The following is a 27,603-nucleotide window of genomic DNA, read 5'->3' as shown; positions in this document are numbered from 1 at the left end:
TTAGTTACACTGAATTTTAAAAACTTTTTATTATGGGGGGCACACTTGGTTGAGTGTCTGACTCTTGATTTTGGCTCAGGTCATTGATGTCACGATTCGGTTCATGGGATGGAGCCCTGTGTCGGGCTCTGCACTGATGGTACGTCGTAGCCTGCTTGGGATTCTCTCTCTTCCTGTCTGCCCCTCCCCTGCTCACACACACTCTCTCTTTCAAAATAAATAAACATTAAAAAAAATAAAAATAAATAAAAACTTTTCATTATGGAAATTGGAAAACATACAAAAGTAAACAGAATATAATCATGAACCCCCATGTGTTCAGCTTTAGTAATTACTCCTCACGGCCAACGTTGTGTCGTGTAAATGCCCCTTCTTATTTTTTCCTCATATTGTGGCACCTGTAAATATTTCATTGTGTATTGCTAAAAGATAAGGAAACTTTTAAAAAATATAACCACAAATACAATTATCACAGCTAAAACAAAATTAACAATGCTTCCTTAGTATCATCAAATAATTAATCAGTGATCTGAATATCTGATAAATGTTACATATTTTTTTGTGTGTGAATCCACTTTACTTCACATTTGGTATGTATTTTAAGCCTCTTTTAACCCTAAGGTTATCCTTCTCAATTTATTTTTGTTTGCAACTTAATGTTTGAAGAAATTGGATCATTTGTCTGGGAGAGTTTCTTGGAGAGATTTAGGGTCTGGATTTTGCTTACTGTACATGGATGGTATTGTCTAACATGTTGCTCTGCCCTTATTGAAATACAGTTGACACACAATGTCACATTGGTTTCAGGGGTGCAACATAGCGATTCAACAGTTCTGTGTGTTATGATGTGGTTGCCCTGTCCCTTTTTATTCCTGTAAATTGGTAATCTGGAAGATCAGATTTGGGTTTAATTTTTTTTGGAAATACCATTTCTTAGGTAGTGGGATGTTCTTCTATCAGGAAGCCTAATGCCTGACTTTGTGTGTGTGTGTGTGTGTGTGTGTGTGTGTGTGTGTGTGACACTAGAAATCTATGGAATCATGTTTGACAAAACCTAACTATGGAACATTCTGTGGCTTATTTTTTAAAACCATGTTCTCTGCTGATGATTGAAACTAGAACTCCTAAGGAAGTCTTTAGACATTCAATCCTGATAAGATAAAGCAGCAGCTGTGCTATTAGTTTACAGCCATATGTGAAACTCCTCACCACAGTGTGATGTGTAACCTGGGCAAGCCACCCCTCTCTTGTCGGAGCAGGGATCTGGAACTGAGCTGGCGGTGTGAGATCTGCCCCCGTTGTTGGCAACAGGCAGAGGTCATGTTTGGTCCATTTGTACTTACCAACAGAAAGAATATTCTCAACCACCAAAAAGAGACATAGCTTCTGCTCCCCAGGAGTTTGCCTTCACAAAACAAAACAGGACAAGAAAAAGACAATTATTCTTAGCTTCCAAGGGATTGTGTTACCACAAGGATAGAGTCTCTTACTAAATCAACCAATTCCCTGGTCTGTCTCTTCCTCTTTCTCTCTCCCTCTCTCTCATCAGCTTAAATAATGAGAAGTTTGGCTGTTTCCTAGATAATTGGCTAATGATGTGTGAAAAAGATAGGAAAATATTGCTTTAATACTGTGTACCCCCCTTTCACTCAATGAGGATATCTTTCCCAGGTGATGTCCTCTTTGCCTTGCTAATAGCTATTCCTGATAGTGGAAGGATGTGGGTGCCACAGTAATACAGGGCAGCAGAATCTTGCTCTGAGAGAGTGGTGACTTTGATAAGAAATCCATTTGTGGCATCGACTTACATAATACGACTACATGCAAAAACAAAAAGTGTTCATCAGGTCTCATTTTAGAGCAGCTGCACACATAGACACGGCCAGGCCGATAGGACTTCTGATTGGCTTGTAAACTGCTCAGGCCCACCCTGTGCTGACAAATGTATCACTTTCTTGTGCCAAGACAGACTAGTCCTGTCTGTCTTTCAAAGAGGGTAGTAGCCTGTATAACCTGAGGTTGGTAGACTCCTGAGGGGTTACCCCTTCATTTCAAGTCCACACAAATTCCAGGGATTGTGGGAGTCCCAGGTGCCTCTGTGGGGACTTTGGAGGTTCTGCAGAGTCCTGAGGTCTCAGGTTCATCCCCTCACTCCTGGCTCTTTTTCCGTCAGTCCTGACTATTTCCATGAGGTCCAGCTCTGTCATGTGCCAAACAGACATTGGCAGAAGTGCAGTGTCCCCTCAGGGTTAACATTCTGACCAGGAGCAGCTTTTTGGTTCTCAGAAGGGCTATTCCAGCTGCCTCCCCGGAGCAGATTATTAACCACGTTTATGGAGCTGTATAAACAGCCACTGTTTGGGCTGACTGTTTAATCAATTGTCAGAGAGTTGATAGAGTCGGGTATTGATTTTAAAGAGAGAAGGACTGGCAACCTTATTCTGTTGCGCTTTTATTTAACCTTGTCTGTGGATGCCCAGATAGACATGGTGGGCATGGCAGTGGAACCTGGTCTTCCTCATCTCACTCGTCATTGCTGCTAACTGTAGATGAGTCTCTCCATGTGAGTTGTTTTTGTTCTAGGGGGTGGGGGGCAAGGAGTGCAGGTTGCCGTCTGTTAGGTCTGTGGGCATTTGGCTTCCATACGATTGGGAGTATTTCCACCACAGAACTTTTGAATATTTGGTGCAGTTGGTCAGACAGGATCATTGTTAATTAGCTGACTCCCTTTCTTCTATTCTGTGGAACAAAGATCACAGGATCAGGCGTAGGGAGGCCCACGTTGCCATTCCTACGTTGCTAGTAAGCAGTCGTGACACCAATCTGGGTTTTATTTTCTTCATCTACAAAACAAAAGTGTATTGGTTTGCTAAGGCTGCCATAACATAGTTCCCCAGAGTGGGTGGCTTAAACAACAGAAATGTATTTCCTCCCAGTCCTGGAGTCTGGAAGTCTGAGATCGAGGTACTGGCAGGGTTGACTCTTTCTGAGGTCTCTCTCCTTGGCTTGTACATGACCCACCTTCCCTGTGTCCTCACATGGTCTTCTCTCTGTGTATGTGTGCGTCCTAATCTCTTACAAGGATACCGGTCATATTGGATTAGGGCTCTGCATATGACCTCATGTTCCCCTAATTACCTCTGTAAAGGCTCCGTCTCCGAATATAGTCACGTCTGGAGGTACTGGAGGTTCGGACTTCAACGTATGAATTTGGGGGAATACAATTTAGCACATACCAGAGGGGAAGGGAGGATGGGGTGGGGGTACTTAAACAATGACTTTCTGATAATGCTCTGAGGAGGCCTCAGAGACTAGGGTACAGGCTATCTCAGTGTGCCTAGTTGTGAGAGGTTTTCCAGGACACAAGATTTTTAGTGCTGAAGCTGAGGCAGTCCTAGGTGAACCAGGATAGTCACCCTCCATGTCTCCCATACGGGGCACAGGGTTCCCCAGCCTGCCTCAGCCAGACCTGGGCTACTTCTTTCTGCTTAAACACCAGCATTCTAAGTGTTTGAATTTAACAAAAGGGTTTGTGGCCAAAAATCATTAGAAAACCACTTGATTCAATGGCCTTCAGAGTCCTCTCCCGCTGCCACATTCTGTGATTTAATTTCTTTTGCACACACCAAATTCCAGCCATTTTTCTGAAACTGTTAACTGATTGGAGTAAAACTAATTTGGTTCTCGTTAGTTCATGGCTAAAAGTGAAGTAAAAGAGGAAACTGTTGAGCCTTGCCTATTCTGAACCAGAACTAGGTGCTCTGCTTTTATGATGCCAGATGCCCTCTTTGGGCTCCCATTATGCTCACTTGACTCTGCTATCATCTTTTTTTTTTTTTAATTTTTTTTAATGTTTATTCATTTTTGAGAGAGAGACAGAGTGTGAGTGGGGGAGGGTCAGAGAGAGAGGGAGACACAGAATCCAAAGCAGGCTCCAGGCTCTAAGCTGTCAGCACAGAGCCCGATGCAGGGCCCAAACTCACAAGCCACGAGATCATGACCTGAGCTGAAGTTGGACGCCCAACCAACTGAGCCACCCAGGTGCCCCGACTCTGCTGTCATCTTGCAATCCTTCTTGCAACTCTGTGAAGATGTTGTATCACCAGTCACAGCAGCCCCATGATGCCAATGAAGAAACTGAGGCGCAGAGACATGAGTAGCCAGTTCACATCTCAGGGCTGGTCAGGGAAGGAAGGGCCAGGATCATGCAGACAGTTTGACTTGAGCACTACTCTGTCAGGACACCGAGCCTAGGTGTGAGTGTCCCTGCTGGCGGGGGAACGGGGACTACCCTGGCAAGTGTAAAGTAATTCCATCTAGGCTGATGGGCCAGATTCTTCTCTCTGGGAAACACATCTCTCCCCTCCTCACAACTCTCCCAAACCTGTCTGGCCTTGACCAGTAACCCTGGCTAGTCCAACGTTTTGCTGTTGTAGAGGCCAGGCCTGGAACAGTTCTCAAGGTGTTGAGAGGTTTTAGGGATCTCACAATAAGAAGCACTGAAACACACGGTGACATAGTTATTTTCTTGCTAATTCTTTTCAGGTCTTCTGATGACGTTAAAGGAAAACCTTGTGCTTGTCTTTAATTCCTTTCCAGCATTTGATGAGCTATCTCCCTTTTTTTAGAAAGAAAGAGCATGGGGTAGCAGAATCTGGCTGAACTTTTGAATAGCTCTTTATTATTTCTAGCATAATTATCGTTTTGTGGTTAGTTTCAATATATGGCAGATGATACTGGTTTTGCATTTAGGGTAGAGATAAAAGTGCCTTTAAAAGATATTTACTAATATGAAAAAGCAAGTAATTTAAACATATTTAGTAAATAATAGCATAGGTAATGTACAGATGGTAAAAATAGTGAAGCATGTGGTGAGAAAGATTGATTTTGTTAAACACTGGGCAGGAGGAAAGGCTGGAGTTTATTCAAAACTTGAAACTAACCGATGAAAGGCAGGAGTTATTTGACCAGCCAGTCTTTTGGGGTCAGTGCCTCAGCCCAGGGTAAATATTGCCTGGGCTCTTGAGGTACTGATTGTAGGCTCCTTTGAAGCATGGTGTGCCTGCCAGGTGAACTCTGGAAAGACAGTTTCTTTCCAGCATCAACCCCACAGTTACTGGGATTTTATTTTGTTTTGGTAATGGTTTTCAGTATCTTTGAAATGCCCCCATCAGAAAGGTTAGGGATAAAAACTGGATTCTTGTGGCAGGTCAGAAAGCTGCACTGTGAGAGGATGCAGTATCGAAAATGATTAGAATTAGAAGTGCAGATTGGAATGCCCAAGATGAGGCAGAAGTGCTCAGCCTGGGTAGCTACCAGGCCCCTGTGTGGGGATTGGATGTCATGACTTTTGCTGTTGGAGTCTGGCCCCTCTGCTGGGATTAGAAGCAGACAGGTTTGGGACCCTTCATTAAGGAGCAACTGAACTTAAAGAGGATCAGTCTTGGGGACTTTATTTGCCTGTCAAGCTGTTGGTACTTAACTCCATAGGGCTGTGTTCTTACTAAATAGGCAAAGTGAGTTTGCATCACCTGGTTAACTACTCAGTGTGATTCCCACACAGGGCTATTGCTGTATGGGTGGAGTCTGAGCTTGGCTAATCCTTGCAGGACCCAAGACCTGGGCAGCAATGCTGGACTTTGACTGATGCCTGGTAGGGGCACCAGATCCTCCTTCCTAGTAGCCTACACTTTGCACATGGAGGTTGGAGACTGGTGTCCAGTGACCATCAACAACGAGGTCTGGTCGTAGTTATAGAACCTGAGCACAAAGATCTTAGTCCTTTAGCTTTCAGACACTTCCCCTAGAGGTAGCCTAAAATGAGAACTGTCCAGTCGTGACCAGTTGTCCTCTTTGGCCCTCTTGCTTCTTCCTGTAGTGCTTATAGAATCTCCTCTTTTAGAATCATGTTGCCCACTCCTCCACTTTCTACCACCATTACTTAAGAAAACTTCAAATACCCTTTGTTTTTTTTTTAAAAAAATCTACTTAAAATAAAAGGGGAAAATAAAAAAGAAAAAAATACCTTAAGATTGCTAGTTAAGAAGTGCAACAGCACATAACTTTTTTTCTCGCCATCAGGAAACATCTGTATGGATTGTTTCATTACAACCCCACGATGCTTGGACTTGAATCGCTTCCAGATCCCACCGATACCTGGGAAATTATAGAGACCATAGGTAAAGGCACCTATGGCAAGGTCTACAAGGTAACTAACAAGAGAGATGGGAGCCTGGCTGCAGTAAAAATTTTGGATCCAATCAGTGTAAGTAATGGTAGTAAATTGCAACCACAATATAGTGTTTTATGCACATTGAGCATTCAGCTTCTTTTCCTGGTTCTAGGGATGATTTTCATGAAACCTGGCATGAAATCTCAGAATGAGTCATGATTTGTCAGCTCATCTGCATGAAGGGACTCCATTTGGAGTTAAAAATCTCCTTGAATTTCTGTTTCTTGTCCATTTTACTGTTGTTTTAGTTTTGACCCTCTGAGTTCATCAGTAGTTATTTTCTTGGAAAGAGTAATGTATTTCACTCCTTTCTACAGAGGCTAGTCTCCTTGTAAGCTACAAAGATCTAGATTTGTGGTATTCATTCATCTTAGCCTGGCATCTTCTTCCAGAGCACTGAACACCGAGGTTATAATGCTGGAAGCTGTCTTGCACAGTGAGGTTATAGGTGTTCTATCCTGGGTTGGGTCCCTTCCAGCTACTTCTCCTTAACTGCTTTGAAAATTCAGACATTTGAAAATAAAAATAGATATTTATAGTAGTATTATTGAATAAGAAAAGATATAATAAAGACATTTTATTGTTGTAATAATTAGAATGTTTTAATTGGGATCTAAATGTCCATTGTTAAGTATTTTCGAGATACAATAATGATGACATTAAAAATATACAATATGCTTTATTAAGTGATATCATGCCTGTACCCACCCTGACACATTAGACTTAATCTGGCATGTATTTTTTACCCTGTGCAGGATATGGATGAAGAGATTGAGGCAGAATACAACATTTTGCAGTTTCTTCCTAATCATCCCAATGTTGTAAAGTTTTATGGGATGTTTTACAAACCGGATCACTGTGTGGGAGGACAGCTGTGGCTGGTCCTGGAGGTAAGAGGCTCCCGTTGGGTAACCATCCATTTAAACAGAGCACCAGGGACAAGCAGATGCAATGTTGCTTAAATAGTGTAAGATACACATGTGAGGAGTTGGTCCCTCCTGTGTGTCATAAGTACCTTACCAGATGTGGCGTTCTCCTCCGGAGTTCTTATAGGTAGGCTGTGTGCTGAAAATGTTCATGTTTCTCTGCTTCATGTTAACAATCTTTTCTTCTCCTACCGAGTGAATATAGGAGTGCAGCTAGAAAAGGTTATTTTCTTCCTTAAACTGGGAACATTTCGTAGAAAACACGTTCCAAATGATTGCAACTCATTTTCAAAAATTGCTAACCCAAGGTTTATTGGACTCATCAAGTTGGGATTAGTCCTTTCATATTCATTAATCTTCATCTTAGATCAGGTTCCCTCAAAACAGACTGAGCATCATGTGTGGCAGGTTTACTGGAGAGTTCTTGCAGGAGCTAGACCTGGAAGGAAGTGAGGAGAGCAAGACTGGGTGAGGGAGACCTGGAATAGCAGTGCAGTTGCAACAGAGGTCTCTGCCCATCCTCTAGGAGTTAGAGAGCGTGGATGCTTTTGTAGAGCTGTCCTGGGTTGTACCTCTGCATCAGCCAGTCACAGCTGTGTGCCACCCTGAAGGGGGTGTGACCTTAGGGGAAGCAGTTCCCTGGAGCCAGGGGAAATTCCTAGTGAGTGGTGCTGTTGGGAACTGGGAGTAGCCAGTGTTCCTGGCAGCATTCCCTCTGAAGAAGAAATCTGAAAGGAGTACCACTGTATCCACTGTGATCCTGCCTTTTTTCTTCCTTATTAATGGTAATGAATGTGTGTATCTGGGTGTAAAAGAGTCAATTACCTACCATTCCATTCCTCATGAGACTAAAATAGCTAAGGTGTAATAATGATAATATATAAAGTTAGTAAATTAAGACAGGTCTGTCGCCTCATGCTCACTAGGCCCAGCCTGATTTGTTCTGGATTCTGCCCCTCTGAACCAGCAGATGCCCCGTGCCTGAGCTCCCATATGCAGTCCAGGAGCACGTGCACACATGTGAAAGCTTAAGAGAGAAGCACCAAGCAAGAAGAGGTCAGGCCTCAATTCATCATCTACCCTCTTGTCCGAATCTTTTGCCTGGCTGTGAGAGGGCCTGGGCATAGAACAATATATACTGGCTGCCATGGCAACTGTGTATGGAGAATTCATTTGTTATATTCAAATGGGGTAATCTGCAGGGACACCACTTTGTACATTTCTGTCGTATCAATTGCCTTCCTCAGAATATGACTATGTAAGTGGCTTTGGTTTTCAAAGATCATCTTTGTCTATTTAGTTGGCTGGTTGTCATATATCACGTTCTCATAGTATCATCTTTTGGATTTTATTATTCCCTACCCCTTCCCTGAAAACATATTTTATCCAGACAGTGAGCTCTAGAATAACGTTAATTTTTTTTAAAAAATTTTTTTAACGTTTATTTTTGAGACAGAGAGAGACAGAGCATGAACGGGGGAGGGTCAGAGAGAGGGAGACACAGAATCTGAAACAGGCTCCAGGCTCTGAGCTGTCAGCACAGAGCCCGACACGGGGCTCGAACTCATGGACCACGAAATCATGACCTGAGCCGAAGTTGGCCGCTTAACCAACTGAGTCACCCAGGCGCCCCAACATTAATTTTTAAAATGCTGTTTTTCTTAGAACATGGAAAGTATTGTTTCTAGGGTGTCTGATTATATTCTTCTTCAGCTCTCTAGGATCTCCATGTCTTAAATCTCATTGCAATTTAATAATGGAAGTACAGTGACCAAGAAATCTTAGTTTCAGTTCATTTTCACCCCCTGACTGAAAAAGGCTGTATGTTCAGACATGGAGAACTGGAATTTCCAGGAATTTTCCAGGACTTTAAAAGAGGCCGCCCCTTGATGTGACCAGGCAGGCAGGTAGGCTTTTCAGGCCTGTGGCCACCTGGAGAATAAATGCTCTTCCTGATGAGGATATTGAACATCAGCCCCTCAGGCATGGCCACGGCAGCCAGAAAGGGCTGGGCATGGCCTTGAAAGACGAGAAGGAGCCCAGAACTATGAACTAAGCCTCATGCAAATGCTCCCCTGACAGGTGCTTGCTTTTTCAGGGTGACCACAGACAGGTAATGAAGTTGCCCCGTGATACTGAATTATTCATACACCAGCAATACAATATGCTGACATTTATGCTTTTTGCAAGTTGTTTTGGCCCATGCCAAAGTTGGTAGTATGGGGAACCAGATATCCTTAGTCTTTTTTGTCCCTGAATGGGCCATCTGTGTCAGGCTGCTGGGTGGTTAGGTGTGTCCAGTGCCTATAATATGCTTATAGAAAAAGGGACTCCTAGGCTTCTAGAACTGGCCTTGACCTTTCTTTAGGTCAGTCCCCTGGTATTCAGTTGAAGAGCAGAGGCCCAGGAAGGAGTGACATGGCAGAACTGGAGGGAGAACCACACTTGAGAACTTGTCTCCCTTTATGTGTTGCTGCTGCCTGTGGCACTGCCAGTCCTGGGAACATAGACTTGGCTTCTCTGGCTGGGAGCAAAACAGTTTCTGGACACACACACACACACACACACACACACACACAGCAGGAAGACCATGATGATCTACATAGCACCCTCATTATTTTGCTTTATCTGCAGTTTTTCAAGGCAAGCTTTAGGAGACTCACACAATAAACTTATGATCTGTTTAATATTGTTCTTATTATGTATATTGAGATTAAATTTATGTTACTTTTGCTCTTTCCTCGCTGAATGAGATGAAAGGACCAGTGAGAAGCTACTCTATAGAGCAATTCGAGAGGACAGAAAAATGTTATTAATAGCCCCCTTAAATCATCACAACTCTGAAAACAAAAGCAAATAAAAATGTCATTGCTGAAATTCATTACTAATTGTTAGCAGAAAGTAAACCAAAGGTCTCTTTCATGACAGACACCTATTATATTAGAAAGGTGTGGAGAGAAAACACACATAATAACATTTTGGAAAATTTGTGAATAAGTTTTCATCAAAATGAATATTAAAATTTTAAACTCCGTAACTCCTATTATCTCTCACCTAAATGAAATATAATAAGAATTTAGACCTTTAAGAAAAATATGGTCGGGGCGCCTGGGTGGCTCAGTTGGTTAAGCATCTGATTGGGCTCAGGTCATGAATCTGCAGTTCATGGGTTCAAGCCCCACGTCGGGCTCTGTGCTGACAGCTCAGAGCCTGGAGTCTGCTTCAGATTCTGTGTGTCTCTCTCTGTAACCTCCCCGCTCACCCTCTGTCTCTCTCTCTCAAAAGTGAATAAACGTTAAAAAAAAATAATTAAAAAAAAAAAAAGAAAGAAAAGCATGGTATTCAGAAAAAATACCTAGTATGTGCTAAGGCATAAACTATATTTTCTCTTTTTCCCTTTTAGCATAAAATGTTCAGCAGATAGAAACTGTTAATTTCAATATGAATCATGTGTTAAACTTAAAAGAAATGGTTTGGAGTTTAGTGCACATAAATGAGGCTGTAAAGTAAAATATTTATAAAACCGGATAAAATAATTAGCTTTTTAAAAAATTGTTTTATTTCATCGGAGATTTGTGTATAAGTTCAATAACTAAGCCAGGTTGGAGTGGGGGTGGGGAGGGAGACACCTGTGTCCAGTTTTTGCTTCTATTTAAGGCCCTAGAAAGTCCTGGATAGGCCTGAATTTCATTGCAAGTGTTATACTTGAAAGCCGTTCTCACCCACTGATATTGTGGCATGAATCAAGTTTATCATGTGAACGAACCAGGGTTGCAACAGGGCTCTGATGGGTTGGAACCTAAGACTGGTACTTTGGGTTGACCAGAGATGGTTAGCAAGCACTGCTTCAGACAGCAGCCTCTGGTGGAGTTCTAGAATGAGAGTCACTGGAGTGCTGGGCGTCAGAAGGAAGCTTTAGGAACCCTGGGAGTGGAGAGGAATTTGCATCCTATGTACATGTACTGTCTGTGCTCAGAGAAAGCAAGGGAGAGTTTGAAGTGTGACAGTGACCCTGTCCACCCTGGAGAGAGACAAGATGGAAGTAGGGAGTCTTGCGGCCCACCTGCCTCTCAGAGTGGGAGCATCTCTCCACTGTGACTGGAACTCTAGAGTTGCAAGTGACACAGTGTTCATTCTTCTTGGTGCAAGCCATTGGCTTCAGCTGGTGTCAGCAAAATAAACACAATCTGCCCCAACAGTGTGGAGGAAAAGTATGTTGTTCTGGACTTACTGAGAGATGGACGGTGTCCAACAGGGTGCTTCCTGAGGCATCTTATTCAGTAGTTTTGACAATTCTTATCTTTTGCTTTATGCCCTCTGTAGAGCCTAACACACCTGAAAGATAAAATCCACTGAACAAAAGGGCACCAAAGAGAAATTCCTCTGAATTCTGCAATCTGACTAGGTCAAATCAACATGCCAGTACAGAATCTAGTTGGAGCTTTGCAAGTTGGAGCTTTGACTAGAATAGAGGCCTGTTGATTGTACTGCATGGGCCATTCTTTAATAACATGGAGGAAAGGTGATGGCTTATTGAGCAAGGAACATTTTATTGCTTGAAATTATGGCCATCTTAGCAAGTGCACATACTGTGATTGAATCAATATTCAACGGTGTTTTGGAAAATAGATGTGGTACATAAACGATTTTTCTATTTTTCTTGGTTTGCAGCAAAATGCTCATTAAATTCTAGATGCATCCAGCTGCCACATTTCCTGAATGCTGAGGGCATAGGGAGGAAAGCAGGGATGGTGACACACCTCTGTGTTTGAATCTGATGGCTGGCAGAGTGGGTGGGAATGAAGGGCTGCAGGCGCCAACATTCAGGGGTGGGGCGGGAGGCACGGTTGCCTTCTTACAGTTCTAAGGGGATTATTTAATGCAGGTAAATGTAATTCCTTGTCATGCTTTTAAAATATTCATTTCACTGAACATTTGTACTGGTAGGACAATTGTCAGTGTGTACCTGCTTTCCTTTTTTGTACCAGGTACCCACAGTCCTTTTTCTGTAACCCACAGGTTGCCCTTTAAAACTTTGCTGGGGAGCTTTTCAATTTCACAGGACAGCTTCCTCTTAAGGGGCCCTGAACAGTTTAATTGTATGTTTTTGTGAAGCACAGGAAGTCACACAGCTCTTAAACTCTGACATTTAGTGAACAAAAGGCACCTACCCAGTAAGATCCTTTTGTTGTTTTTAAATCCACAGCTCAGTTTTGATCCTGCTGACAAAATGGCTGCTCTTAATCTCTTCACAGGTTCTAGAGCTATGAAGAAAGTTTGTAAGTTGGCTACCTTTATAAAATATCGCTGAATAGGCTTCTGTTGCAAAAGTGGCCACTGTTAAAGTAGGGCAGGAGATACTAAAATGAGGTTTCAGGGAAAAATTCCAGGGTTGAGTTAGCTTGGATCATCACCCAGCATTTAATTTAAATTTTCTCTCAGAATTTTAATAGTGCACTTGCAATTCAACAAAGCATGTGCCTCCCTGAGACAGGGGCCAGGCTGAGGGGAGCTCTGATGAAGGGGTTATAGTACCTTGTACTCCTATTACTGCTTTGGCTTTAGAGGATCAAAGAACTTTATTGCTGTTTTCCTTAGTCTCACAAGATTCCTGGGCTCTCTTCTTTACTTTCTACATCCAGCTGGTCAGAAATTACAGCAGATTCTATCTCCTAAAAGCCTCCTGTATCTGCCCCTGAATCTTCATCCTCATGACTTTTGCTTTTTGACCTTGCCTTTCTTGATTGCTTCAACACCTCCTAGCAGGTGTTCAGTTTCTGATGTCTTCCTATTCTGTCTGCTCTCCAGTCTGCTGCCCTGGTCTTTGTAGAATACGAATCTGAACAGAGACCTCTTGCCTAAAACTTGCCATAGCTTACCATTCCTATCTATTATGGTGTAATACATGTGTGTATAGTAATAAAGCCCATACTCCTTAGCAGGGCACACCTGTCATTTCTGCTCCCCACCTTCCTTCCCCATCTCCCTGCCCTAGGATTCTGGCACCCTTTGTTCTAATAGTAGCTCAGTATTTAGATGATAGATGATAGATGCCCTTCCCTTTCTTGTCCACCTGCTGTAAACTCATTTGTTCCTTTAAAGTCATTGTAAATGTTACATCCTCTGAGAAGATTTCCCCGACTGTCTCCTCCTCACTCTATCTCAGGAGACGCCACCATTCCCTTTTTGTGCCACCACACTCCCTTAAGCACACCCCTGCTTCCACATGCCATACCCTTATTACTCATGTGTCCATTACTGGTGGTGACCTCTTTGAGGGCAGGGACTATATTGTATTCATGAATGAGTAATGGGTCATAAGCTGGACAGTCACAAACTATTGAGAACAAAGAGGTAAATTTCTTTTCAATAACTGAACTCAACTTTGTTCTTGAGCCCCCAGCCTGCCTAGAGAAGACAACTGGTTTTAATTCATTCTGTTAAACTTAGTCCAATGGAGTGACTTCTTTAGAAAGGGGCAGATTCTGTTTATATCCCATTTTCACAGTCTGGGTCAAAGCTTAATCGTTTGGGTAAGGACTTAAATTTTTTAGAGCCTCTTCTTTTCTTCTTCCTCTTCCCTTCTCCCTGGGTGGCACCTGGATCTGGGTACAGGAGATGCTCAGATAAAGCTATAACATTGAGGACAGGGGCCTTGAATTGTGTGGTGAACCCTAAGTCCCCGTACCGTCTGGCTTTGGTATCTCTCTATGTCCTTGGTCCCTGATACTCCTTCCTATTATGAGGTCCTCACTTTTTTTGTCCTTCTCATTCAGCCTCTAGTCTTGTCCCTGTCTCCAAATGGAGCATAAAGTTCTGAATCTTCTGCAAGTCATGAGTGGGCTGTAGGGAACTATCAAAATCCCAGCCTTGGTCAGCCTCACCTTGCCCTGCTGCCATTTCTGCTCAACATGGACACCTCTTTGTTGTCATGAAGCCTTATAGATTGAAAGATTTATAGAGTGAAAGAGGGTCATGAGAAATTAAAGTTTTATTACAGTTGTTTCCTTATTTAACCCCTCAAGAGGGAGCAATGTCACTCTAACCTTGTTCTCTCAAGCTCTCTAAGCTCTATGCCACCAACTTTAGAAGGGCTTTTCTTTTTCTTGAGAACTTCCCTTATGTCACGTCCTATGTTGTTCATGATCACCATTTGATTCTGTGGTCAGTTCTCCAGTATTTGTTCCTTGAAATGTAGAATCTAGTTTATTAAGTTCTAGAAAATTATTTTTGTCTGGTGAAAGAAAGCTGAGCTTTTAAGACTATTATACAAATCATGGCACTAAAAATGCATTCATTGCCCAAAAGGATATTAGGTTGAATATTGAATGTTATTTGCCCTTTCAGGGTCACATAAAACATAGAATCAAAAGAATGAGGAATCCTTTGGAAACCATTATTACCCTGGTACTCAACGTTAGGGCCATCAGAGTGATCGGTGTTGAATGACAAGTTACACCTGACATTGGTAGAGAGTAGATTCCAAGGGAACTTCAGTTGCAAACTGATGGGACTTTTGTCACCTTCAGTGCATTTCACTGTTTTCAGGGTGCCTCCTAAATCGTTCCTGATAGTAAGTTTGTTGTAATTTTAAAGACTGCTAATTCTGTATTAGATTTTTAGTCATACTGTTGCTTATGAGCAATTTAAATGGTAAAAAATGGGCAGATTCAGTTCCAGGTAATTTTGATTGTTAATGTGTATGCAAGGTATCTGCCATATATGTAGCAGGGAATGATACACACGTAAAATAAAAACATCTACTCACCCTTTATTAAAACATTGCAGATATTCATAATTAGAGTAAAATAGATCCTCACGTATTATTATCTTGATAAAGAGTTGTCTTCTTTTTTCTTTTTTAATATATGAAATTTATTGTCAAATTGGTTTTCATACAACACCCAGTGCTCATCCCAAAAGATGCCCTCTTCAATACCCATCACCTACCCTCCTCTCCCTCCCACCCCCCATCAACCCTCAGCTTGCTCTCAGTTTTTAAGAGTCTCTTATGCTTTGGCTCTCGCCCACTCTAACCTCTTTTTTTTTTTTTCCTTCCCCTTCCCCATGGGTTTCTGTTAAGTTTCTCAGGATCCACATAAGAGTGAAACCATATGGTATCTGTCTTTCTCTGTATGGCTTATTTCACTTAGTAGCATCACACTCTCCAGTTCCATCCACGTTGCTACAAAGGGCCATATTTCATTCTTTCTCATTGCCACGTAGTACTCCATTGTGTACATAAACCACAATTTCTTTATCCATTCATCAGTTGATGGACATTTAGGCTCTTTCCATAATTTGGCTATTGTTGAAAGTGCTGCTATAAACATTGGGTGCAAGAGCCCCTATGCATCAGTACTCCTGTATCCCTTGGGTAAATTCCTAGCAGTGCTACTGCTGGTTCATAGGGTAGGTCTATTTTTAATTTTTTGAGGAACCTCCACACTGTTTTCCAGAGTGGCTGCACCAGTTTGCATTCCCACCAACAGTGCAAGAGGGTTCCCATTTCTCCACATCCTCTCCAGCATCTATAGTCTCCTGATTTGTTCATTTTGGCCACTCTGACTGGCGTGAGGTGACACCTGAGTGTGGTTTTGATTTGTATTTCCCTGATGAGGAGCGACGTTGAGCATCTTTTCATGTGCCTGTTGGCCATCCGGATGTCTTCTTTTTTTATTATACTGATTTTTTTTTTTAATATATGAAATTTACTGTCAAATTGGTTTCCATACAACACCCAGTGCTCATCCCAAAAGGTGCCCTCCTCAATACCCATCACCCACCCTGCCCTCCCTCCCACCCCCCATCAACCCTCAATTTGTTCTCAGTTTTTAACAGTCTCTTATGCTTTGGCTCTCTCCCACTCTAACCTCTTTTTTTTTTTTTTTTTCCTTCCCCTCCCCCATGGGTTTCTGTTATGTTTCTCAGGATCCACATAAGAGTGAAACCATATGGTATCTGTCTTTCTCTGTATGGCTTATTTCACTTAGCATCACACTCTCCAGTTCCATCCATGTTGCTACAAAAGGCCATATTTCATTTTTTCTCATTGCCACGTAGTATTCCATTGTGTATATAAACCACAATTTCTTTATCCATTCATCAGTCGATGGACATTTAGGCTCTTTCCATAATTTGGCTATTGTTGAGAGTGCCGCTATAAACATTGGGGTACAGGTGCCCCTATGCATCAGTACTCCTGTATCCCTTGGATAAATTCCTAGCAGTGCTATTGCTGGGTCATAGGGTAGGTCTATTTTTAATTTTCTGAGGAACCTCCACACTGCTTTCCAGAGCGGCTGCACCAATTTGCATTCCCACCAACAGTGCAAGAGGGTTCCTGTTTCTCCACATCCTCTCCAGCATCTATAGTCTCCTGATTTCTTCATTTTGGCCACTCTGACTGGCGTGAGGTGGTATCTGAGTGTGGTTTTGATTTGTATTTCCCTGATAAGGAGCGATGTTGAGCATCTTTTCATGTGCCTGTTTGCCATCCGGATGTCTTCTTTAGAGAAGTGTCTATTCATGTTTTCTGCCCATTTCTTCACTGGGTTATTTGTTTTTCGGGTGTGAAGTTTGATGAGCTCTTTATAGATTTTGGATACTAGCCCTTTGTCCGATGTGTCATTTGCAAATATCTTTTCCCATTCCGTTGGCTGCCTTTTAGTTTTGTTGGTTGTTTCCTTTGCTGTGCAGAAGCTTTTTATCTTCATGAGGTCCCAATAGTTCATTTTTGCTTTTAATTCCCTTGCCTTTGGGGATTTGTCAAGTAAGAAATTGCTACGGCTGAGGTCAGAGAGGTCTTTTCCTGCTTTCTCCTCTAGGGTTTTGATGGTTTCCTGTCTCACATTCAGGTCCTTTTTCCATTTTGAGTTTATTTTTGTGAATGGTGTGAGAAAGTGGTCTAGTTTCAATCTTCTGCATGTTGCTGTCCAGTTCTCCCAGCACCATTTGTTAAAGAGACTGTCTTTTTTCCATTGGATATTCTTTCCTGCTTTGTCAAAGATTAGTTGGCCATACGTCTGTGGGTCTAGTTCTGGGGTTTCTATTCTATTCCATTGGTCTATGTGTCTATTTTTGTGCCAATACCAGGCTGTCTTGATGACGACAGCTTTGTAGTAGAGGCTCAAGTCTGGGATTGTGATGCCTCCTGCTTTGGTCTTCTTCTTCAAAATTACTTTGGCTATTTGGGGCCTTTTGTGGTTCCATATGAATTTTAGGATTGCTTGTTCTAGCTTCGTGAAGAATGCTGGTGCAATTTTGATTGGGATTGCATTGACTGTGTAGATAGCTTTGGGTAGTATTGACATTTTGACAATATTTATTCTTCCAATCCATGAGCATGGAATGTTTTTCCCTTTCTTTATATCTTCTTCGATTTCCTTCATAAGCTTTCTATAGTTTTCAGCATACAGATCTTTTACATCTTTGGTTAGATTAAGAGTTGTCTTCTTTTAGGAGAGGTGCTAATCTGTGCCCATTTATATTTCCTTGTTTACCAAAAGCCATTTGACTCAAGCAGCCACAACCCAGGGGACCCCTGTTCCCCCCCCAATGTTCACTAGTTAAACCTTTCCCAAAATTTAGACAAAGTGCCCAGAGGAAACAGGTCTAAAGTGGGGTCTTAACCTTTGTAAGAGAAAGGATTGCTCTGAGAATCTGAAGAAAGCTCTGAATTTTCTCAGTAGAAAAAATGCAAGATGCATGTACAACATGCATACCTACAATTTCAAGGTATTTCCATGTCCTGCTCACACCAATTAAGAACCTTTGATTTAAGACAGCATGTAGCAAGCCCAAACCTGTATATTGACCTCTACAGTTAGTAAAAATTATCCTTGAAAACCCTTACATTTCCATGAAAGTATAGTATGCCTGGTTCATGTGCTCTCAAATCTCAGTAATATATAATACATAACAAAGAGCAAATATGCAAGATTTACTTTTACAGTATTTTTAATTGCAGAAAAAAAAGAAGGGCATAAAGTTGCTGAACACCCAGGGTTGAATACGAGAAGGTTAAATGCACATATGAGGCAACTCCATTCCATAAATTTGACATGCAGTGGCAACTCTGGAAAGAGCTGCTTGGTTGGGCTTCTCATGCCTGCAGTGCTAGCCCTGGAGACAGGAAGGTTTGAATTGAGATTTATTTCCTCCCAGTAGCAACGGCATCCATCTTTACCTCTTCCCATCTTTTCTTATCTTTAAAATGCATATGTTTTTATTTTTTTTAAATAGGCAATATTCATTTAAAATTAAAAGTATCCAATAAGTCACCATGATTACTCATATGCCTTCTCTTTCAAATGTCTAAGTAACTTGTACTTTTATATTTCACTTGACAATCAACTTTTTAGACATGTACTTTGTGTAATCTAAATCTGAAGTTTAATTATTCTGACCTGGAGTTTTGTGATCTGTAAATTTACTACATCAGGTCAATAATTAGTGAGCTTTTCTTTTTAACGTCTTTTTCTTTTTCTTTTGTATGTGCTCTACTGTCTCTCTCTCCTCGGCACTCCCTCTTGCAGTTGTGTAATGGGGGCTCAGTCACCGAGCTTGTCAAAGGTCTACTCAGGTGCGGCCAGCGGTTGGATGAAGCAATGATCTCATACATCTTATATGGGGCCCTCTTGGTAAGAATGTCCATCAAGCTGGGGATGACGTCAGAGGGGGCAATTTGTAATCTATCGGGATCACCATTGCATATTAACAAGTGGAAATGGCCCTATAATATACAAGGTGCATAACAGCAAGGAGGTGTAGCCAAATGTGGACTTTGATTGGATTTTTAATAGTAGGGTAAAAATTGTCTTAAATAACCATTCAAATTTACCCTTTCTCTTTCCTGTTGTTTGGTCGTGGTGGGATGCCATGCAGGGCCTTCAGCATTTGCACAATAACCGAATCATCCACCGTGACGTCAAGGGGAATAACATTCTTCTGACAACAGAAGGAGGAGTTAAGCTCGTTGACTTTGGTAATGACTGCTTGTCGTTTGTTTTCTTGATGTGTGCAGTTTAGCCCAAGGCGACAATTTATTGGAATCTCAGAAGACTGGGGCCTCTCTGCTATCCATAGGCTGAGGGACTTTTCCAGTCAAACACAGACTGGAGAGTGGGGGGGTTACCAGATGGATCACCCTAGGATATGCTGTTTGTTAATCTATTTTCAGCTTTAGAAGCAGTTTTATTAAAGATAGAAAATAAAAGTGTTTTAAAAGAAAAATTTGATAGAAAAACTTTTTGGTTTTCTGGGAAGAATTTTGCATCTCAGGGCGATTGTCTATAATTTACATTTCGTCATTTCTTCTTTTGCATATGAAAAGAGAAAGCAGTTTGGTCTTTCAAATGACTTTTTCTAGCCTCAGGCACACTTATTCCCAGTGAGCAGAAGGTAAAATAGTCCTTTGGGTCTGGGAGCTAACATCCCTCTAAATTGTGATTATTGCTGCTACATGTGAGGCTGGTTGAACTGGAAACATTAAGAGGAAATGGAAATGTGAGAGGAAATGCAGAGCAATATCACCTAAGGCCAGAGACCTATTAAAATCTCTTTGCAACACTCATGTATTGATAGTCACAAACCATCAAACCATTTGGTTTTCCTTTTTAAGTTTATTGAATGGTTTAATCTTCTAAATGTGTTCAACAACAGTTAGTACTTCAGTATGATTATTACAAATAATGAGAAAACATTTACAGAAGCACTTTTTAAAATGTTCTTTATCAAAGTCAACAAAGTAGGAGAAAAGATTGATGATTTTGAATATGCATTATATTTTTGTTAAGTAGGAATTCAGTGTTAAAATGTGAATGATTAGCTCAGAAGAAATTTCTCAAAAATAAATGGAGTTACTTTAGGTGTATTGATCTATTTACTAAAAGAACAACAAGCAAAGAAAAACAGCGAAGGGGCACTTTGTTCAAGTCTTATGCTCCTCTTTCTGAATAAGGAATGGTGTAACCTTATGGATGTCCTATGGATAACATCAGAGATGCATTTTACACATAATCCCAAGGGCAGTGAATGTATTGTGAGGGAAAGAGCCTAGAAGGATGAGGATGGGGATTAATGCTGATTTATCTGCTTACCAGTTTTGTGATTTGAAATGAGTCTCCTATCTTGCCAATAGAAGGTTCCTAAACTTCCAGTTGCTGGAAAAGGAATTTCTAGCAATTAAAAACAGAAAAGTTTAGTTTTTTCTTTAAAGCAAAATCACAATAGAGAACTTGGCAAAATAACAAATTATCCATGGTCAATAGAGTTTAGAGAGCCCTCTTTTGATTTCTAATAAAGAGAATGCAAGCATCCAGTACAACAACCACCCACCCAGAGCAAGGCATGGGTCCTTGGCAAATCTGTGCCTGATTCAGGTTTTTAAGTTCTCATCACCAACAAGCATTAATGACAATGTTTGTCATTATGTTAAGGGCTGCATTAGATTTCTTTTATTTTTTAATTAAAGATTTTTTTATTTTTTATTTTTTTTAAGCTTATTTATTTATTTTGAGAGAGAAAGAGAGAGAGCATGAGTCAGAGAGGGGCAGAGAGAGAGGGAGAGAGAGAGAATCCCAAGCAGACTCCATGCTGACAGGCTTGACCTCATGAACTATGAGATCGTGACCTGAGCTGAAACCAAGAGTTGGATGCTTAACTAACTGAGCCACCCAGGCACCCCTACATTAGATTTCTGCTTGGTATAAAAGAATACCTTATATTTGTAAAATACTGTACAATTTATAAAATATTTCACATTTATTTTCGTATTTGATCTTTAAGAAGAACCCTTATGGAAGCGCCTCGGTAACTCAGTTGGTTAAGCATCTGACTCTTGACTTCAGCTCAGGTCATGATCTCACGATTCATGAGTTTGAGCCCCACATTGGGCTCAGTACTGGCAGTGTGGAGCCTGCCGGGGATTCTGTCTCCTTGTCGCTGTCCCTCCCCTGCTTGCTCTCTGTCTTTCTCTCAAATAAAAACAAACTTTAAAAATTTATTTAAAAAAGAAGAAGAAGAAGAACCCTGGCATTAGGTGTGACAGGTATCATTATCTCCAGTTTGAGGATAAGAAAATTGAGGCTCAGAGTGAGGGAGTCTGTTTGAGGTCATACAATTAGGAAAAGGCATAATTGGGATGGAAAACAAGTCTTCTGACTACTAATCCAACACATCTGTGCTTCTACTTCACTCCCTTTTGTATAGAGAAGAGAGCTGTCTGAAGACTAAAATAGATAAAATACATTGGAATTACATTAAAATTCAGGTCCTCAGCACTGAGTCCTAGATAATAATATTATTAGTCAACTTTTTTTTCCATTTGACGTGGTTGTCCTGCCAGGTTTCCAGGCTTCTAGGTAAGATAAGGGACTAAAAAGTTTTTATGTCTATACTGATACTCTATTATAGATAATACATGCCAATTTTCTTCCTCTGTAAAAAGAAGCACCACTTTAAGAAAGAAATCACCTGGAATATTTTGGAAATGTAATAGGAAGATATTTTGGGTTTAGTTCTTGATATTTTCTTTTGATTCCAATTTTGCAGCACTATAGATAGGAACATTCATTAGGAAAACAAACTATTCTAGTGGTTTGGGTAGAGTGGTAAATGCTTCCACACGATGGTTGGCAAAGTACGGTGTCTCAGCTGAATCTGATCTGCCTCCTGTTGTATGACATGTGAGAGAAGAATGACTTATACATTTTTAAATGACGGAAAAAAATGAAAAGAATATTTTATGACTTGTGAAAATTATATGCATCCATAAATAAATTTTTATGGCAACACAGCTGTACTTATTTGTTTCTGTGTTGTCTGTGGCTGCTTTTTGCTCTCCACAGGCAGGGTTGCGTAGTTCTGACGGAGACCATGTGGCTCGCAAAACCTATCGACTCTCTGACCATTTATGGAAAAAGTTTGCCAGCCTCTGGTCTAGCATCATCCTCTGCTCACTGATGAATTACGATACCCTTATCTTATAGGTGTCTCAGCTCAGCTCACCAGTACACGTCTACGGAGAAACACATCTGTTGGCACCCCGTTCTGGATGGCCCCTGAGGTAATCAGAAGGCACTTATTTGTGTTTGTTGAGTACCTTGATACTGTGCCTTTTTATGGGAAAGTCATATACTTCACAAAATTTTCAGAACTGTAAGTTCTGCTTTGGTCAGTGATAATGATGACACATAATCTCAAAAACGCAGGATTTAGTCACAGCTAACCCATAGGGTACCTTCATGCAATTAGAAAAAGGTATTCCCCCCAGAAGATGCAGCCCTTTCCAAGGGTCATGGCTTGGCAAGTTTACCCAGCCTTTGTGTAAATTAGAAAAAGTTGCCTTCCCTGGATAGATGCAGCCCCACAAACACATGGCTTATTGATAAAGAGAAAGATTTCAGCTCCAAATGGATTACAGCAGCATATACAGAAGAAGTCCTGGTTGTTTTTTGCTACCAGGTACATAGCAACTTCTCTTGTGTACTTTTTTGGCTCTCTAGCAAAACCTGGGATTTGATCCTAATTTGGTTCTGGCATCATCACAGAACCCTCTGTGAGATGATGCATGTAGAAGTTTGGGGAATTTTCCAACTAGATAAGGCATACCCTGAAATACTGATACAGCTTTGCTTGCCAGGTCAGCATTTAATTCCACCATACTGAGGCCTGTGCCCTGAGCCGGTCTCTGGGATTAAGCAAATGGGTGCTTTTAATAAGAGGACTCAGGCAGTCATCTCGTTAGAGGTCTTTCTATCTATTCTGTCCCCATGGCTGTCTTTCCTCTGTGTGACTGTACGGGAGGTCTCCTAACACAGTAATCAGTTCACATCAATATGCTCATAGTTTTTCAGTGGCTCGCCATTGTCTATGGTCCTCTCTTTCATACTTGGGTAATGGACAGGCTCATTTTAGAGAAAAGGAAAACGCCTGCAGATTCCAGGGTTTACTTAAATCTTAAATGTTTCTTAAGTAGGATTTAAAAAACATGAAACTAGATATAAACTCCTTACTGCTTATATTTATAGAGCTATGAACCTAAAAGGAAAAAATGTGTTATAAAAAAACTACAAAGCCAATATCATTCAAATAAGTACCTTTAATTTAATGAGACAAATGACACTGTTTTGTGAAACTCAGTTGTCCTTTGCAGTGTAAGTATGTTTCAGAGTGTGACAGTACAAATTACTTTGAGTTATTTTGTCATACTTAGTACTGTACCATGTGGTGACCCACCACTTTACTCTATTTCAGCTAGGGTGATCTTTGTTCAAACGGCATCTCCTTTGGTCTCTAACTGGTACATGTCTCTTGGCTTATGCCAACTTAATAATAAACATAAATACAGGCACTGAAATTGTGAGGCAAATGGTCATCCATATTTGGAATATGTTTTTATCACTGTTCTCTGATTTTATTACTAATAAAGTCATCACTGCAGCAGAAACAAAAACATAAGAATTTTCATAGGGACCTTGTGAACCCTACTTTGAGTAACACTGCAGGACAGAGTCAAAACTCCTTTGGATGGTAAACAAAGCCCTTCATATTCCAGCCCCTGTCTACCTGTCCAGTCTCATCTCAGGTTACTGTTCCCCAATTTACTTGTTCTTAAGCCTCAACAGTAGTGAATAGGTTCATCCCAAATCCATCTTGACCCTTCTACGCATTGCTATATCTTCTGGAGTAGGCCTCAGACCCCTGAAACATTCCTTCTCAGTCTTCAAGTCTCAGCTCAAATGCCTCTCTATCCCCTAAGAAACCTTCCCTAATGCATGGCTGACACTGAGGCTCCTATCCCTAAGTTTCCACTGCAACCTTTTAGTCTCCATTAGTACACCATGATCATCCCATTGTAATTGTTGGTAGGGTCTTAGGATGTCTAGCTCTCAGCATGGTGCTTGATACAGAGTAGGTGCTCATAAGCCTCTATTGGATGAATGAATCCATTGGTTAAAAAAAGCCAAAGGAGAAGATGAAATTGGAGGGTAGTTTGAGGAGGCTTTACAACTAGTATTAAAAAATTTCTCTGTAGATTTTGATTGATCTGTTATTGAAGGAAAGCATAACTGAGGCCACTCAACTCACATTTAGGGTGGCATAACACAGAAGATGTTGTTCTTGTTCTAACAGCAAGCTGGTGTTCTTAGAATCACACAATGTGAATAAGAGAAGCCTGCCTTTGGCTTCATACGTTTCTTATGAGGTGTTTGTGGCTTCTCAGTTTTAGCCACGTTGAATAAAATATGTGGACTGTTTCTGTAAGGGGCAGTTTTGTGATCTGTGGTGAGCTTCTATTGCCCAGATTGTCTGGAGCTGGTTGTGTTATCAGCAGGGAAAAGCCAGTGTCCCATCTTACCTGCTGTAGTGGTCAAGTTGAGGAGTACGCAGATTGCGGTGTGGAAACCTCGACAGTGCCTTTCAGGAGCAAGTGCCCAATTGCTCGTGCATGCCTCAAAGACTCTCTCAGGATGTGTGCTGGTGCCCAGTATGCTCTGAGTTCTAGGCTGCACTTCTTGGGATTCAAGCCTGCACAATCCTCACATTTTTATTTTCTTATTTTTTTTTAGAAGTATATTTATTTTGATTGACAGAAAGAGTGAGCAGAGAAGGGCAGACAGAGAGGGAGAGAGAGAATCCTAAGCAGGCTCTGTACTGTCATTGCGGAGTGTGACGTGGAGCCTGGTCTCACGTGACATGGGGCTCAAAATCACAAATCATCAGATCATGACCTGAGCCAAAACCAAGAGTCGGAGGCTTAACCAACTGAGCCACCTAGGCAACCCCTATCACATTTTTTTTTTCTAAATGGAGAATTACTTTTTCCAACAAGGCTTCTTTTTGCTTCCTATTTCTCCCTAAATGTGTCCACAGGAACAGTCTTCCATTAGTCAGTTCAATTCCACAAACGTGTGCTCTCCCTGGTGAGCAAGGCTTTGGGTCAAGAGCAGTCCTTGGAAGTATAATCAGTAGTGGTTGAAATGAACATTGTCTTCAAGTGATGGCCTGCATAGCATATTGATCTTAATATACATTTACTTCTCTAGTGTGAATAAGTGGTGTTTAGATTAAATATGGCGGGGCGCCTGGGTGGCTCAGTCGGTTAAGCGTCCGACTTCAGCTCAGGTCACGATCTCGTGGTCCATGAGTTCGAGCCCCGCGTCGGACTCTGGGCTGATGGCTCGGAGCCTGGAGCCTGCTTCCGATTCTGTGTCTCCCTCTCTCTCTGCCCCTCCCCCGTTCATGCTCTGTCTCTCTCTGTCTCAAAAATAAATAAAACGTTAAAAAAAAATTTAGATTAAATATGGCAACAATGTATGCAATGCCAATACCAGGGGAATGAAATAATTGCAGGTGACCAGTGCTTTTATTTTGAAAATGCAGCTGAAAGATCCTTGATCCTGTTTAATTCTGAGAAATGGAACCGACTTATTCTTTTCCCAATTTTGTTTCCATTTTTATTTCACCAGCTTGAGTAACTTCAATATTTAATTCTAATAGGCTGTACTACAAACCAGGTAGCTAATGGAATGTGACCATACCACAACCAAATGTTGATGAGCAGTCCAAACGCATAGTTCACTGGGACAGCTCAAAGTTGTAGTGTGAACTGACTCTTACGTTATCAACACTCTCCACTTATTTCCTCTCACTGTCTCATTTGGATACTACTGAAGTTGAAAAATACTGGGTAAAAGCGGTATCAACTCAGCCATATAGAATAAGAAAAATTCTAGGGAGTGCTCTTAGGGTGATAGTACTTGGAAGCAATGCTCCTGGGGAAATACTGCCTAGCATAGTAAAAGGGTTAATCTGAAAGTCAAGATCAAAAAAATAAATCAATAAAAGTCAAGATCAGTACAATTTTTTATAAACTGAGTATATTGGTAACATACTACGACCCAGGGAAGGCAAGAGGTAGGTGGTTGCAGAGTGTGTTGGTTCAGCAGCTCAGTAAAACCATCAAAATCCAGGCTGTGACTGTTGCAAGCTGCATGGCTTCACTGTTGGGGACTGTCTTGGGGGCAGTCGTGACAACATTGCCTGTTAGTATCTGAGGGACAGTAGTAGCTCCAGCATTCCAGTAGCCACCAGTGAAAGTACCCTTGGTACAAATAGACACCCCCCTTTACTTCCATGAGGCTGATCATGTGGTCAGCCAAGAAGTTAAAGAGGGTTCTTCTCCTGTCCTGGAGTCAAAGACTGTCCACTCCATACTAGTTTTCTAGGACTGCCATAACAAAGTAGTACCAACTTGGCTTAAAACAACAGAAAATTATTATCTCCTCGTTCTGGAGGCTAGAAGTCCAAAATCAGGGTGTCAGCAGGGCTGTGCTCCCTCTGAAGCCTCCAAGATCCTTTCTGGCTTCTTCTTAGCTTCTAGCAGTTTGCTGGCAATCTTTGGTATTCTTTGGCCTGTGGCTGCATAACTCTAATATCTGCCTTTGTAGTCACATGGCATTCTCTTTGTCTGTCTCTGCCTTAACATGGTCATCTTCTTATAAGGTCACCAGTCATATTGTATTAGGGGCTCACCCTACTCCAGTATGACCTCATCTTAACTAATTACATCTGTAGCAACTATTTTCAAGTAAGTTTTCATTCTGAGGTTCTGAGGGTTAGCACTTTAAAATGTTTTTTTTTGGAAACACAATTCAACCCATAACAGCCCTCCAAATACTTAGCACCCCTGCTTTGTAGTAATTCAAATTTCCAGGGGAATCAGTCAGTCATTTGGAACCTACAGGTCAGGTTTGCATGTTACAGGTATTAGCTTAGAGAGTTCAGCTTTGACTGTCTACACATGCACGCATGAGTGTGCACACACATACATACTGTTCTCTCTCAGCCTCAGGTGTTTAAGGCAAACATCGTTCTTACTGGATGTACTAAGCATAACATATTGCCTTCCCACATGGGGGCTTAATACCTTCAGAATTTTGTTCTGTCCTACCTGATCTCTGGCCAAGAATTTTATCTCCTGAGATGTTTGGCTCTGGTGACCTCCCTCAACCCTCTGTATACGTTGAGCCTCTGGTCTCCCTGATTCTTACTTTAGCCTATATCTTAGACATGTATATTTTTTTAATGCAGTCTTCCCATTAGCTATGTTTATTGTCTCTTTTCTCCTCTACTGTCTCCTGACAGCCAATTTCTTATAATAAATAATATTCATAATAGTGTTGCACATTTGCATAGAACTTTCACAGATATATATTTTTTAATGTTTATTTATTTTTGAGAGAGAGAGACAGAGTGTGAGTGGGGGAGGGCAGAGAGAGAGGGAGACACAGAATTCGAAGCAGGCTCCAGGCTCTGAGCTGTCAGCACAGAGCCTGACGCACAGCTCGAACTTGTGAACTTTGAGATCATGACCAGAGCTGAAGTCGGACGTCTAACTGACTGGGCCACCCAGGTGCCCCTACAAATATATATATATAT

At 41.4% G+C, this 27,603-nt stretch overlaps 1 protein-coding gene across 1 annotated transcript in view; it reads left to right on the top strand.

Moving 5' to 3' along the window:
• The window catches only part of MYO3B (myosin IIIB), a 407,188-nt gene that overhangs the window by 13,008 nt on the left and 366,577 nt on the right, over window positions 1–27,603 (top strand). Inside the window, exons 2-6 of the mRNA XM_049616047.1 lie at window positions 6,082–6,265; window positions 6,988–7,122; window positions 18,696–18,800; window positions 19,045–19,144; window positions 22,149–22,225. Coding sequence (XP_049472004.1) covers window positions 6,082–6,265; window positions 6,988–7,122; window positions 18,696–18,800; window positions 19,045–19,144; window positions 22,149–22,225 — 601 coding nt within the window. The remainder of the gene's footprint in view (window positions 1–6,081; window positions 6,266–6,987; window positions 7,123–18,695; window positions 18,801–19,044; window positions 19,145–22,148; window positions 22,226–27,603) is intronic.

This window comes from Panthera uncia (assembly GCF_023721935.1).
Source record: "Panthera uncia isolate 11264 chromosome C1 unlocalized genomic scaffold, Puncia_PCG_1.0 HiC_scaffold_3, whole genome shotgun sequence".
NCBI classification, from domain to species: Eukaryota; Metazoa; Chordata; class Mammalia; order Carnivora; family Felidae; genus Panthera; species Panthera uncia.
This window is presented reverse-complemented; position numbering and strand designations above follow the sequence as displayed.